This window comes from Actinia tenebrosa, unplaced genomic scaffold, assembly GCF_029948245.1.
Source record: "Actinia tenebrosa isolate PJP-AT-01 unplaced genomic scaffold, QUT_ActTen_1.0 PGA_scaffold15__27_contigs__length_11533743, whole genome shotgun sequence".
In the NCBI taxonomy this organism is placed as follows: Eukaryota; Metazoa; Cnidaria; class Anthozoa; order Actiniaria; family Actiniidae; genus Actinia; species Actinia tenebrosa.
This window is the reverse complement of record NW_028292575.1, coordinates 7,527,390-7,543,730: the sequence shown is the minus strand read 5'-3', so window position 1 is coordinate 7,543,730 and position 16,341 is coordinate 7,527,390. Positions and strand designations below refer to the sequence as shown.

The window sequence follows — 16,341 nt, the reverse complement described above, 5'->3', positions numbered from 1 at the left end:
CTGCTCATGCACCACTACTTACCTTAAAGGCCATGAGTCATATCCTCTGCCCCAACAAGTTGCTTGGTGGTTCTCAGTTCTCTGTGGGAATTTGTCTGTAGGTTCTCTTCCCTCAAGAAAAATCTACTACTAAATTAATTCAAATTTAATTATTTAATGGGGGCTACGAGTTTGTTTATAGCCACTGACTACAAGGACAATGTCTTCTGAATTATTATAACTATTTTCTTGGTACATCAATGTCAAAAAGTCTTTATAGTACATAAGGTAAAAGCCTATTTACATCTGTGTTCCTTCAGCTAATAGCTGGTCTTCCAGGGAGGTGATGGTGCACACTCTACCCCTGTCTCTACTTCAGTGCTCTATTTTAAGAGCATTCGAAGTTGAAGCTACATGGTTTAGAAAAAATGCAAAACAGACGTGAAGATCCTGGGGATTGAACCATGGACCTTAAACTCTGAAGGCTGTGCACTAAACAACTGAGCTGTTATGGTTGCAATTAACACTTGTTGACTTTCTTATTGTCTACTTTTTTTCCAGATTATGACAGCTTATTCAAACCAATCATAACCATGGTTGTAGACCAATATCAACCAAGTGCAGTTGTTTTACAGGTACAGTGATGTTAAGTCTTCTTTCTGACTTGAACAGAATTGGAAGCAGAAAATAGCTGCCAATTCATTTTGAGAGGCAATTCATTTTTTGGGTTTATTCCTTGACTTGGGATCATATATGAGTAGAATTGTAGAACTGTTGTGCGGGAGGTCATTGTTCAAGCCTCGGCCGTACCAACACTCAGGGTCTTAAAATAACTGAGGAGAAGGTGCTGCCTTTGTAATTACATCTGCAAATGGTTAGACCTTTACGTTGCTCGGATGATTAACAGAGGACCACAAGTTTATCAGTTCAATTACTGTCAAGTGTTATCCTCTATAAACAAAGTTAATCAATTTATTTATTTATTTAAGGTATCAGGGTACCCCTAGCAACCGGTGTGCTTTCAACTGTATATAGCGCAAAATCTTTTAATAAAAACCCAAATAAAGTATACATTCCTTAAGTTGAGACGTGTTTCTGGGTCCATCAGTCACACAAAAAGTGGCAATGAGTGGATTGTGCCTTTTACAATAATATTAGCAGTTTGGCTAAGGAGTCTTACATTGAATTCCATTTCAATCTCTGTTAGACATGCCCTTACTTAGATCAAAGCAGGGGCTGTTTCAGTCCTCAATAATTGGTGAGATTTCTTCTGGTTTACATGTCTTATACTTCTTTTAAATGATTTTTCTTCATTAGTGTGGAGCAGACTCCCTAGGTTGTGATCGGCTGGGATGTTTTAACCTTAGCATCAAGGGCCATGGGTATGTACTGTACTAGAATACTATCACTAACCTGTTTCTAGCCGTCCTCGGGAACCCAGGCGTAAAATTCTGTAGTTCATTTCGCACTACTAGAGAAACAAGCGACATAATTTTATCCCTGGGTTTCCAAGAATGTCTTCTAGCTTAAGCTTACTCTTTCCCACTACAAGCCTTTTAGGAAAAAGATACTGTCTTTGGGGGTGCATGTCATTCATGTACCTTTTGAAGTATTCCTGGTAAAGAAAAATATAACTCTCAAGGGAAATACCTGTGGTTTGGAATAAGAAGACATTAAACACAATCTTGAGATGTCTATGTTGGTGTTGCAGAAAACATTCCCACATCTATGTCAGCCTGTCTGAAATATTTTACATATTCTTTGATTGCATGCTACTTCATCACTGCCTCTCGGGGAAGCTGAGAGAGAAGATTTCTCATTAGTTAAACTCACTCATTTTTATATCCTGTTGACAATTGATGTATTTATTATTCTTGTTATCCTCTATAACAGGGAATGTGTACGTTTTATGAAGTCTTTTAACCTGCCAATGCTAGTTCTAGGTGGAGGTGGATATACCATTCGAAATGTAGCAAGATGTTGGTAAGAAATACTTTGTTGTGAAGCAATCTAAAGAGCCTTCAGTATCAAGGTTAAGCACGTTACTTGGAAACACGTCTGACACTTAATTATTGTTAAAATATGGACTTCACAAAATACCAAAACTTAAGAGTCAGTTCTCAAAACTTAAGGCTAATTTTCCATACTGTCTTTATTAGTACAGTATCTTTATTAGTTCAGTATCTTGGTCTCATGAAAGTATACTCACACTATTTGTGTATGCTCTGAGGAAACTAACATTCGTTTTCTCACTAAACCTTCTAAATTCTTAGAAAACATGCTGAAAGGCACTTATGCGCAAACGTTTTTCTCTAGCGTCTACAATAATAATAATAATATAATAATAATGGTTTAATCAATAGAATCCACAAGGTGGCTCTTCTCCTATTGATAAAATAATCAATATCACAATAACTGAATAAGTATGAAGTAGATCAAGGGTCAGACCTACATGTACAGACAAACAGCTCTTGATGGCTTATTGTTGTATTATGATAACAGGGCGTATGAGACATCATTACTATTAGATCAAGATGTATCAACTGAGATCCCTTATAATGGTAAGCAGATGTATACAGCTCTTATAGCCTCCTCTACAATCATCTCTGTTCTGCTCTGGGCTTTCTGTGGAACGTGTTGGGAGAGGGACAATTTTTTCTTTGCTTTCAGTCCATCTTGGCCAAATCCTTATACACACACTGTGTGGTCCGCTTATAGGAAAATACATGGAAAATATAGAAACCAGAGATGCCTGCAGAGGAAGCTAAATATTATTTATCTGAAGATATTTGTTATGCATATGGCTAGAGGATATTATTTATTTATTATTTATCTGAAGATATTTGTTATGTATATGACTAGAGGATATTATTTATTTATTATTTATCTGAAGATATTTGTTATGTATATGACTAGAGGATATTATTTATTTATTATTTATCTGAAGATATTTGTTATGTATATGACTAGAGGATATTATTTATTTATTATTTATCTGAAGATATTTGTTATGTATATGGCTAGAGGATATTATTTATTATTTATCTGAAGATATTTGTTATGTATATGACTAGAGAATATTATTTATTTATTATTTATCTGAAGATATTTATTATGTATATGACTAGAGGATATTATTTATTATTTATCTGAAGATATTTGTTATGTATATGGCTAGAGGATATTATTTATTTATTATTTATCTGAAGATATTTGTTATGTATATGGCTAGAGGATATTATTTATTTATTATTTATCTGAAGATATTTGTTATGTATATGGCTAGAGGATATTATTTATTTATTATTTATCTGAAGATATTTGTTATGTATATGACTAGAGGATATTATTTATTTATTATTTATCTGAAGATATTTGTTATGTATATGGCTAGAGGATATTATTTATTTATTATTTATCTGAAGATATTTGTTATGTATATGACTAGAGGATATTATTTATTTATTATTTATCTGAAGATATTTGTTATGTATATGGCTAGAGGATATTATTTATTTATTATTTATCTGAAGATATTTGTTATGTATATGGCTAGAGGATATTATTTATTTATTATTTATCTGAAGATATTTGTTATGTATATGACTAGAGGATATTATTTATTTATTATTTATCTGAAGATATTTGTTGTCTATGGCTAGAGGATAAATTGTTTTGATATTTATTATTTATCTGAAGATATTTGTTATGTATATGACTAGAGGATATTATTTATTTATTATTTATCTGAAGATATTTGTTATGTATATGACTAGAGGATATTATTTATTTATTATTTATCTGAAGATATTTGTTAAGTATATGGCTAGAGGATAAATTGTTTGATCTTTTAATTGTGACCAGATTACCTGGAATACTTTGGGCCAGACTTTTCTCTTCATCCAGACATTGCATCAAGAATAGAAAACCAGAATAGCAAACAGGTAAATGTAAAAATCTTCCTCTCCTCTTTTCTCTTGTCTCGTCTTCTTTCCCCTTCCCTGCCTTCCTCTTCCTTTCCTTCCCTCCTATTTTATTCCCCTTCTCTTTTCTTCTCTTGTTTCGTTTCTTTCCTGTCCTCCTCCCCTCCCTTATCTTCCCATTCCCTTCCCTTTTCTTCCCATTCATTCACCTTTCTCATTTTTCCCGTCCTATCTGGTCCTGTCCTATTCTCTTCCCTTCTCTTCCCTTCTCTTCCCTTCTCTTTCCTTCTCTTTCCTTCTCTTCCCTTCCATTCTCCCTTTCACTCTCCTTTCCATTTTCCTTGCTTTTTTCTCTCTCCAACCATAAACATATCTTCATGATTCCAGTACTTGGATCAGATTCGAACGACTGTCTTCGAAAACATCAAAAACCTTAACGGTGCACCAAGCGTACAGATGCAAGAGGTTCCACCAGACTACCTGTGTCTTGAGAACAACGAAGATCAAACAGACCCAGATTCCAGGCACACAGATGATGACTCGAGGTATCAAACCTTTTCGTCTCCTAAGACGTTGATTGGGGAGCGGGCTGTTGTGTTGAAAGTCAGAGGGGACTAATCCCTGGGTAGCTAGCACGGGTGGCGTAGCGGTGAGAGCGCTCGCCTATCATCGATTTGACCCGGGTTCGACTCCCACTGGGCTCTTTGTCGTATTGTGGGTAGAGTTGTTCGTTGATTCTTTCCTGTGCTTCGAGGGTTTTTCTTCGCGGGTTCTCCAGTTTTCCTTCCTCTACAAAAATCAACTTCTAAATTCGATCATGGAATGAAGGCTACAGGTTTGTTATGCTACTCTCAAAAAAACAAGGACTTTTTTCCCCCACTGTGAGCAGTCCCTGCATTTTCCTTGGTCACTGTTAGGTGTTTAAATTTGCTTGATTTGGCCGCGCAAGGATTAGTTGCTAGTTAAATATAACTGGGGTAGAGGCCGGAAGTGAAGAATGAAACAAAAACTCCCCACAATCCTCCCAAAGGGTACATTCCTGGACGATTATAGTACTCAGAGTCATAATTATTATGCATTTGACTTGCCACTTTGGTTGAAGTGAGAGGCTGGGATTGACGGAGAGGCGATCCACCTTCAACTAATATTTTTGGATAATCCGTAGGTTAGCTGAAAATGACTTTTACGACGGCGAACAAGACATCGATCGAGACTCGCCGTCTCTGGAAGTTTGAAGACTAAGTTTGCTTCTGATGTAGAACGACACTTTTTACTTGTTCATACAGATGCCCAACTAGAAGCTAACAGATATGATGTCCATCACATCAGGGCTAGGAAATGAGCGAATAATAATGTGGTCCCAAAACATACTCTGAGGAACGCCATTCCACATCTCTCCATATGACATGTGATAAGAAACCAACAACCACCTCTTATCTCAATTACTCCAGCTTTATCAAAGAAGTGATAAGTGATGTGGTCCCAAAACATACCTTGAGGAACGCCTTTTCAGATACTTCGCCGTTCTTCCATCGCGTGGTGATATATCCTTCTACGTTGCTTTTCCAGTTTTAGATAAGAAACTTTTTATTAATGCATTCATCTACTCATACGTGTGTATCATAGAGACTTCTGATGCCACAGGAAGCCCAACTCGCTTTATCCTTTTCCCCTTTGATTTCATTGCGCTTTCAGACAAAGTTTTCAATGATAATGAATATCGTGCGTTAGTATTTTTTTGAAACAACATGACTAAAAGTTAGGAAATAAAATATATCCAAGTGACTAACCATATTTCATTCTCATAGCTTTCGGTGGATTAGCTTTTAATCAGGATAGATTTCGCAATAGGGTTTATTATTTTGCGTCGACTGTCGTAGAAAAAAAATTCAAACAAAATTCGCGCAGAAAATTGGAAGACTCGTGCGGTAGAGTTTGGTAGAGTTTGTTGCTACTCTACTGTACTTCGAGGGTTATTCTCCGGTTTTCCTCCCTCCATGAAAATCAACTTCTAAATTCTAATTCGATCTATCGGTTGCCTTGTAGTTGAGTCCTAGCCCTGTAAGGCTTTCCGTCCACCTCAGAGTGGTAAAGTTATATAAGTGAGGATTCTAACTGCAATGCGTGTGAGAAAATATCTAGATTTCGTGTGCCTAGCTCTGCGCATTTTCATAATGATCTTCAGCCCGAAGGATAATACTACTAGCATTTTGTCAAAGAAAGATTTGTTGATCCGTCTATCATCAAAGAAACCTGGTAGATGCCGGTTACCTTCGTGTAGGTCACTGTAATGCTTGGTTTAACCTCAATCGTCTCTTGTGAGACGTGCGCTTCATCGAGTGGGGAAATCTATCATACAAGTTATGGATGACTCGTCATTTACCTGCGCAAGTTCATGTACTGTACTTTTGCTAAACCTTCAATACCATTACTGTCTTTCGAACAGGACGTCAACTGTATTCATTGTCAAAGGGAATTTCATTTTATCCATTTATATAAATTTTACAGACGTCAGTGAAACTAAAAAAAGACCTTGTGCGTAAAGAGGAGAACGGAAACATTCTTATGTATGCGCGCCATCGTTTTCAAGCCAGGCATTTACAGCATTTCAATAGGAAAACAAGCTTTTCCTGAAGCAGCGACAATGCTATGATGACGAATTCGAAGGCTTGCGCATTAAAAAGAGCACACATTTGTTCTTCGCCGTTTCGAGACCGTAACGTCTCTTCTGACTCCTTTCGGTGTGGACGTACCCAAGGGTTTCATCTACGTTCACGTGGCATGTAAATGTCAAAAAATAAGTAAGAGTTCTTAATGAGCTCAGGTTGTGATTTTGTACTAGGAAATTTTACTAACGCAGTTTATGATTTTTGCTAGAGAGGGTGTGAAGGGAAGGTTAAGATTAAGCCTTACCCAAAAGGTTAAGTTATGCTTAATCTATTGCCCTTGGCTTATAGATAATCTATACTTCCCATACTTAAGCAAGTGCCACCACTTCTTATTCTTTGTCAAGTGTAGCGTCCCATATCTGATAAAAGACACATGATATTCTGCTCTTATCCTTGGCTATGATGTCACACTCCATACCATGTACCATTCTGCTCTTATCCTTGCTCACGCGCAAAAGTTATATATGTAAGCCCTTGTACGACCACGTTACTAGAGTAGGGCGGGAGTGACGAAATAAGAAAGTAGTATTTGTCAAGAGGTGGCCATTGATTGGTTGCCTAACCACAAGTCACTAGTTCTAAATGATGACCAACGTTACCGTACTCAGACGAATGGTAATGCATGCAACTGCCAATGCAAATTAGCGCAGCTGTACTGAGAGCTATGATTGAATCTAATTGGATGGTTGTATGTAGTGTATAGGAGTGCAGAGCATGGTTAGTTGCGTGTTTACTCACCCCGGTGCGCTCTTCGACCACCCCCTAAAACGTGCAGGTTGCAAATTTGCAACCTCTGTTTTGTTATCATAGGTCCACTGAAAACGACTAGCCTAGTTGCTTCCTTTAAGCACACCTTTCCTACGGGGGTTCATATGCTCCCTCACTATTTTGCTTCTTCGTTCTCGTAGCCTTTCGTCTTCGTCTTGAAAATGATTCTGATTTACCATCCTAAAGTTCCACTTGAATCAGAATTTTGAAGAAAATTAATTAGAATAATGAAAACTTGTCTGGACGATTGCTCATGGTAACGAAACACAGCTCGTCAAACTATCTGGATGTCACATCTTTTTAAACCGAATTCTATACTCCGGCTTGATTGTTCATCAGTAGTATAGGGAATGGGGGTTCCAGCGCAATCTCAACACGGGCAAGACCCGTGTCAAAAATCCACCTACGGAAACAACCCCACTCAAGTGTGGTTGGGGGCAACAGCGCAAATATGTTAGTCTATATATGGAGTGCGAAGAATGTAAAGAGTTTGTTTATGATTTCTGTGTAAAGTGCTTGAAACCCAAGTTTGTACCTACTAAACCAAATAAGTATATTTGTTGTGGTAAGAAAATGCAAATAGAAGACGACACGTCAGCACAGTGTTACGAATGTGGTAAGAATATTCGTAATGCCGTACCAAATGCTACCAAAGAGCAGTATTACGCTAATGGAGGCCGTAAGAAGACCCCATACAAAAGAATAAAATACTTCAGAGACTGGATGAGTCACATTCAAGGTCATCGGCCGGTATATTTAGACGACGAAGTAATGGAAAGAATTATGAACCATTTAGAAGAGCCAACCCCGCAAAGTCTACGGAAAACACTGAAAAAATTAAAACTAGGGAAATATTACAAAGCTATTCCCTATCTTTTGTCTGAAATTACCGGTAAGTCTATTCCCGAGGTTTCTGATATGAGCAGAGCCGAGTGGATGTTTTGTCGGCTGGATAAGGATATTCCTTATTACCCTGACGTAATTTACGAAATATTTTACGAAATAGACCCCAACCACCCCCTGTTAGGATGGATTCCGAGGCGACAATAACATATTACACGTAATTCATACGATGAATTTATATTACGCGTAATAATTTGCCAAATAAGGTCATGCAAATAATTTATATTACGCGTAATAATTCGCCAAATAATTCATATTACGCGTAATAATTCACTGAATTTATATTACGCGTAATAATTCACTGAATTTATATTACGCATAATTTCCAGACTGTCGTTCAATATGCAAATGAAATCCTGTCTCGCTTTTTTCAAAGCAGATGTTTACTGAGCAAGCTTTCTTTGAAGCTCTTCTTTTGCCTCCTGGTAGATCTTTTTGCGAGATTCCTCGGAAAGATCTTTTACGACTGTTTTTTTATTCCTTATGTCCGACTTTAATTTCTCGTACTTTTCCTCTTCAGCTAAGATAAGCGAGAATTCTACGTCGTCTATCTTTCTGTCACGCAAAGCCTTTGAGACAAGATCGGTAATTGTATTTACTTTAGCCCTTGATAGAGCTATTGTCGTGTCGTGTTTTGATATTTTGCTTGACAACTGTTTCATAATGCCCGTAGCAACAGCCGAGATAATACCACAGGCTGCCCCAACGCCGGCCAAAGGAACTCCAACGATTATTCCCGGTCCAGTAAGCGAAGTAGCAACGCCGGAGCCCGTTAACACAACAGATATGGATCCTGAAGTTATCGAAATCTTATGTAGCGTACTCCGGGCTCTAACGTACTTTTTTCTAACTTTTTCATAGTGTTTTGTTTGCCCTTCCAAGTAAGCCAGGATTAAGTTCGCTTTATTCAGACGAAAGTTTTCAGCGTTTAATTCGTTAGGTGTAGTATAGGGAACATCTGGGTACAACTTAGGTGCTGATGGTATAACATCCATTATATATACTAATGTACGACGCTTTTGGGAATGATATTGAGGAGCAGCCACATCACGACAACCGGGATTACTGGAACTGGAGGGCCTTCAGGAAGATGTTTCCGCATGCAGACCCTAGTAAGTTCGAAAGGAGGCCTGATGGGATTTACTTCAACGGCTCCAGGATGTACAGCAACGAGGATTTGAAGCCTACGCTGGTTAATCAAATAGACGATCAACTGAAGCATCCTAAGATCTTACCGCATAAGCCTAAACCCGTGCAAGGTTGGTCAAAGGAATTATTGCTGGGTACCGGTACTTATCCGATACCCGCAGTTTCATTTGATAAACACCCAAGCCTGGACTTAACGTTGAACATGCGGGTCTCTAACAACCATTCCTTTCCGTTAAAGGTGCGAGATATCTTCAAAGAAGTTCCCATTGTTCATACCACCGCTAAGGAATCTCATGAATGGTTAAGTGGTCCTAATATGCGTTATTGGCCGCAGCAGTTGAACTTTGCAGTTTGGTGCGCCACTAGCGGCTGTGGTGTGAGTGCGAACTTGATGAATAATTCGATATTTATGTTTCATTTTCACTTCACGGTTAGGAGAATACTACATGAGATGGGTGTTACTGCGCTGCCGGGAGATGCTGCGTTTTATCCTAGAGATAACAAATACGACGTTCCAGCCTATAACAGGCTTTGTAAGGAGTTCGGTGTTGTAGGGAAGGATTTTAGATGCACTACCGGTGCTAACAATGGTTTGGGACATATTTGGGCTTATTGGGGGATTGGCGGACACGAGCTAAGCGATAAGGAAGTTCATGCATTGCAGTTACGATGGAACACTGGGTATCACAAAGAAACTCACGACAGTAGCACCTTCTTTGAACCAAACGCTAAGACCACTAAGGAAGTCAGAGACGGACCTCTGTTCAAAGACGAGGGCGGTAAGTATGGTGGAGCTAACCCGCTGATTATTAAGATTACCAACGACGAGCAAACGAAGCAATATCTTAATTTCATACCCCCAGAAGGTAAAGGACTAACTAGAGCTGGCCTTGCCCGTTTGAACCGCAGCATAGAAGCTTACGTGTATTCTATCCTTGGAGCTCAGGTAAATACCCGATCGAGTATAATCGGAAATACTGGCGCCGCAGAAGAGACGCGGGCCGAAGCCTTGATCTTATTCGAAAGTTCGATTTTGGAGGGCGACATTAGCAAGGGCGTACAGCGTTACCAACTAGCCATACAAAATTCTAAGGCCCGACTGGACTATGCAGTAGCCCCGGGTTGTTGGTTAATGCCTAGTAATTTATCTATAAATACTGGCTCTGTAGTAGGATACAACAACAAACTTCAACGAGCTACTAAGGACATGAAGTTTGGGGTGAATGACGTGAACTCTGACACTCTTAGGAACATTCCTCACTTCGTAGAGAAGCCAAAAAAGTCACACGAAACGAAGCTACCCGTAGTTAAGAAACCATCAAAGAAGGTCCTACCTGCGATACCTGAGGAATATGACCATAACTTACTAAAGGCCGGCTTAGCAGCTGCAAGCATTGGTCTGAGCTATTATATATGGCGATGAACAACCCCTACGTAGCTGGAGTAGATTGCGTCTATACGACTTACACAGGCGAGAAAAAATACAACCAGGCATCTTGGGTGGACGTCACCGGGATGTCTGTGGATCTGAACTACTCAGGAAAGAAGTTAATCCTTTGTAGTATTTGCCTCGGATCAGTAAGTCACACCAACATTGGTTTTAGATTTTGCGATAACAACGGCGTACTACAACCCATGCGCGTGAAGACGAACAACAGGGAGCCTGCGCATTTCTCCGTAGAGCCCAACCCCCTAAGCAACGAGAATCAATCCGTTTGGACTTTCCATATAGTCGCCGATTGCCATGGAAAGGTAAAGCTGCAGATAAGAGTAGACGATACGGGAAAGGTTACGGTAAATAGCATAGAAAATCAAAGGGATAGAGCCTATAATCACGCAACCATTAGCACTCTTACGGTAATAAGTCTCTAGAAGCAAATTTATTTGCTGGAATATATGAACCCGCACGTAAAGGAAGAAGGCTTTCATTACTATTTAGGAGAGATTCATTATCAAGGGGATGAGTGGTTTGATACCGAAATTTGGGCAAAGGTTGGTGGTTTAGGGTTGCTTATATGCACCCCCAACATTCATCTACGCAATAGCTGTAATCTTGGGTTTAGGATAGTAGATGAGACCAACACTCCACTATTTCCATATAGGGAGGAAAAAAATAACAGGCACTCGTCACACTTTACGTATGAGGCCGCACGTGGTGTTAGTAAGGAAAATCAACAGCCGGTAACTTTTCATATGATAGTCAATTGTCAATATGCAAAGCTTCAAGTTCGCCCCAGCGATAATTTCCAAGGTTTTCCCAATAGTAAAGGCTTTGTCGTATTTAATACCATAACGCAAAATGGCGGCTTGCCGGATGCTGTTTGGAATCATAAGACCATTTCTACCATGACCGCCATACCACTAGTTCCGCATTATCAAGGCGGCGCGAATACTATCTTTACTTATCCCCAATCGAGGACACCTCGGATTCCCGACGACGATAAGCCAGCAGTAATACACGAGGATAAGATTAAGCCTTCATCTTCTTCAGGAGTACCACCCCAATAGCGACGACCAAGACCCAAATGTTGTTACCCACGAACTTCAACAGTTCTCCGCCAGCCCTAAGTGCCAAGGAAACAACCGAACCCAGCAGCCCAGGAAGACCGGCTGCCATCTTTTTTCCCAAGTCCGTTAGTCCCTTACCTAACTTGCTTACGCCTGCGCCTGTAGCCTTAAGAGCGGATAGGATAACTCCTACTACGCTTGAAATGGCGACCGCAAACGCCAGCGGAACGCCATACTTCAAAAGGGCTCTTTTTATCTTTTCCTTGGCGGTAAGCCCCAATTCTCTTTCCAGGTTTTCCTTTTGCGCCTGTAATTCCGCGACTCTTTCCTGAAGGGCTTCTAATTCCCTTTGTGCTGCCTCCCTTTCCTCTTCGGGACGAGTTTGGTCATTAATTATTTCCTGCTGCCGCTCTATTTGCCCCTCCAGGTCTTCGATGGCCTGATCTCTTTGCCGGATTTGCTCCTCTTTAGTGTTGATTTCGGTAACCAACTGCCGCCGTTCCTCCAAAGAGCCTGCTATGGCGGTACGTAAGTTCTTAGCTTCTTCCTTGCTTATGTCTAGGTCTTGCAGGGCAAGTTCGAAGGCGTGTCGGGTTTGGTCTCTTTCACGTAAGGCATTTCCTTCTCGTTCTCTCATTTCCGTTATTCTTTGGTTTTTATCATCAAGTTCTCTCTTTCGAGCATCAAGGAGTAGTCGGGTTTGCCGCATGTAATCTGCTTCCCTTTCCTCCATCGCCTGCTTTAGCTCTTCTACTTCCCTTATCGCCTCAAGGCCTTTTTGTTGCCGCTGCATTAGGGTCTTAACTCTTTCGACGGCTTCGTCAATATTCTCACTATTTTCTCTCATTCTTTCGGGTAAGTTGGGCTCTCCTAATGCCTTTCTAAGGGTTGGAGGAATATTTTTATCTGCGTAGTATTTACCATTTATGTCCCTGATGACATATGGATGAGCATTAGACCTATTTAACCTTGCTACTACGACTTCCCTGCCCCATTCGTTATCCGCGTCAAACATTACTTGGACTTTGTTTGGATCCCAGTTTGGGAATTCTTCCTTGATCCTATCAAAATCGTCTGGGGTTTCTTCCATGGATTCGTCCATTTGTTCCTGAACCCTACTAAGCCATGCAGCGCCGGGGGCTTCAGGAATGTCGCCGCCTGGGCCTACTACGTAATCCATTTGCAAAAATTCTGGAACGGTTTTGTATGGATTTTTTCGTGTGAACATACGATTTAATGTGGCCTTGACCCTCCTCCACCTACTACCAAACTTGTCTCTTAAGGCTGCGTCGTAGATCAGGGGGTCGGTTTCCGCGCCTTGGGTCCATGCGTCGAATTCGTCGTCATTAATGTCGACTTGACCTTCTTCGGTAAGGGGATCGAAGTCTGTTCCTTCTACTTCCATTATATATGATAAGCTCAAAGTTAAATCCCAACGTATTACCTAAGCAGGTTGGCGGACTGAAAGCAGAACGCACCTTTCACCGGGTTACATTCACGCCTTCTAGCGCAAAGCCTGGAGAAACCTTGTACGTAGGCGTGCCCCGCCTAACGGATAACCTAGTGTTAGTTCCTGGTACCTTGGCGTTAAGGTTTGACCTAGCAATACAACCAAGCACTGCGGACGCGCGTCACGTTGTCAACGACCTTGGCCGCAACATTGTCTCAAAGATGCGGGTGAAGTTCGCAGGGGAATCCCTCTTGGACTTAAATAGGTACGATCTGTATACCACGTACAAAGACTTATGGTTGACTGCATTTGACCGCGCGCAAAGGATAGAGCAGGGAATCGCCAGTGATGCTATACGCAAGGTAAGAAGCGCAACCTCTGGCGCCTCAGGAGAAGACGAAATAAAGACGGCTTATGGTACTAAATATGTCGTTCCATTAGATTTCGAAGTTATCACGAACCACGGTGCATACTACCCAAGGCAGCTAAGCGAGCTGCAGTTCGAAGTAACCCTAGCAGACACTACGAACATCCTACAGGGAAAGGACGTAAGTTCCTCAGCCGTCCACCCATACTCCGTTACTAACTTAGAGCTGCAGTATGAAACGGTATACAGCGAAGACTTAGCCCGTAGCGCCGGTATGGAATACAGCTCCGGGAAGGCTTTCCTTTACGATCACGTCGTGATGTACAAGACGTTCAGCTTTACAAATAACGTCGAAGAGGTCATCAACCAAAGCATTAACCTTCCCAGGCGCAGCCTCACAGGGATAATGTTGCTGTTCGCAAAGACATACACGGCAGGATTGCGTGACTCTGAGGCGTTCTTTAATCCTAACATCACTAACGTAGGCGTTAGCATTAACGGAGTGCCTAATAAGGTTTACTCACAAGGGATAAAGCCCACGGATATGTACCGGGAAGTCGCGCGTAAGTTTGGCGACCAAATTGACCCAAAGGAATTCTTTAAGGATAAGTACGCGCTGTGGATCGACATGCGTACAACGAACGACGAAGACCTACATGGACAGGGATTGCGGCTGGTAAATACCCAGGACGGTATTACGTTGGAGATCAAGCGCACCAAACATGCCAGCGACACTACTAAGATCAACGCATATATCTTCGTCGTGTCTGACGCGCAACTGAGCGTAGAAATGAATCAGCTAAAGAGCGTTGCCTACTAGGCTCGCGAAAGGATAAAAAATATCCCTTACGTATAATATGCTCCGCGTATTCGAAAACAATGAAACTAAACTGCAATGCATAGTGCAAGGCGATGAGCTGTACTTTAAAGCAAAGGAGGTAGCAAAGGCATTAGGTTATGCAGACACCAAAGATGCTATTAAAGTCCACGTGCGGGACAAGCATAAGAAGAGACTTAACGAGTTGGAGGTGAATCGCCTCCCTTCTGGTTTACACCCGCAATCCCTGTACGTGACGGAGGCTGGTTTGTATCAATTGATATTCAGCTCCAAACTGCCAACGGCAGAGTCGTTCCAAGATTGGGTCTTTGAAGACGTTCTACCTACATTAAGGAAGAAGGGGAAATACTCGTTGGATAGTCCAAATAAGTTGATCATCAAAATCGAGACTGAGTTCGACTTACAGAAGAAGGTCATCGATAAGATACGCCGGTTTTACCCTACGCTGATATTAGCACCTGGACTCGGGGAATTGCAAGATACCAGCAGTAAAAGGATAAAGTGCTGGCAAAAGGGCTACCAGGCAGGTCAACCCGACATCCTAATTCTTAACTCCCATAAGAAATACAATGGGTTCTGTCTGGAACTGAAGACGCCAAAGGGTAACGGCGTATTGTCCGACAAACAAAAAGCGGTATTGGCGCAATATGAAATGAATGGATACTTAACGATGGTAAGCAACGATTACGATCTGATCTGTAGGGAAATCGACCGTTACGTCGACGGCATTCGCATACCTTGCCCTTGGTGTGTTAAGGCTTTCAAATCGCATGAGACCTTACGAACGCACCAAAAGATATTTCATAGATATAATGATTCTTGAACAAACTCACTGGCGCGACTTGCTACATGGCATTTCATACGAAATAAAAAATTACGTCGTCTTCGAGGACATTAACCGTTTAAGGTTGGTCCTCTTAGACGGCAGCCAAGAGTACAGTTTATGGGCCCCCGACTGTGTACGGTACGTACTGCAAGGCGAAGAGTACACTCACATACGTAGCTATGGTAAGGTTAACGGTCGATGGAAGTTTGACATCGAACGTCGCCCGGAAGCTAATCCATTATGTGATTGATTAGATATTGGTCTGCTTCGGCGGACCTCATTTTTTCTGTTATCTGGTAAGCGGATACGGTAATCAAGGCTCCCCCTATGAACGCTGCGATTTGAGGAATCATATATCTTCCTCATTTTTCCAAGCCTTTCGTATCGCCAGGTAATGGTCTAAAGGCTTGGGACCGTCATACAGGCAACACCAAATATGCTGACCGCTGCGTTGACAACCACATTTATCGCAGATGCCGTCCCAATGTTCTCGGTTCTCCCATTTTACTCCTTCGTAGTCGTCAAAGCATACGAAATCTTGGTCTATTTCCTTCTTACGTCGCGTGAGCGCCCGGCTGGTTTCAAGGGGGCAACATCGCTCTGCTAAATCGCCGTGGGTTTCACAGACAACTTCTTCGAGGTGGTAACGCCGGCAGCGGTATTTATGCCAGTTCTCTTCAAAGAGGGGTTCATCGCATCGGTGGCAATGGCCTTTAAGGCAGACTCTATGCTCGCGGTGATATCGTAGGGTCTGTACAGTGGACAATTCCTTACCGCAGTCACCGCAAACAGTGCTGATTGTCTTTTGACAGACTTTCTTGGAAAGGTGGTATTGTAATCGTTGCTTGCTACTAAAGGCTCTATCGCATTGCATGCACTTCATTATATATACCTCATTTTTTATTGTTAAATTGTTAAATGTCAGCAAGAGACAATTACGTAGATCTCATTTTTTATTGTT

The 16,341-nt window shown here is 41.2% G+C and overlaps 1 protein-coding gene across 1 annotated transcript in view; it reads left to right on the top strand.

Annotated features, from left to right (window-relative positions):
* LOC148910982 (histone deacetylase 3-like) overlaps nt 1-5,691 on the top strand; it is a 28,761-nt gene extending 23,070 nt beyond the window's left edge. Inside the window, exons 10-16 of the mRNA XM_089030866.1 lie at nt 541-614; nt 1,297-1,361; nt 1,873-1,962; nt 2,482-2,540; nt 3,844-3,923; nt 4,290-4,447; nt 5,068-5,691. Of these exons, the coding sequence (XP_088886992.1) occupies nt 541-614; nt 1,297-1,361; nt 1,873-1,962; nt 2,482-2,540; nt 3,844-3,923; nt 4,290-4,447; nt 5,068-5,137 (596 nt within the window). The 3' untranslated portion in view covers nt 5,138-5,691. The remainder of the gene's footprint in view (nt 1-540; nt 615-1,296; nt 1,362-1,872; nt 1,963-2,481; nt 2,541-3,843; nt 3,924-4,289; nt 4,448-5,067) is intronic.
* The last annotated feature ends 10,650 nt before the right edge of the window (nt 5,692-16,341 follow it).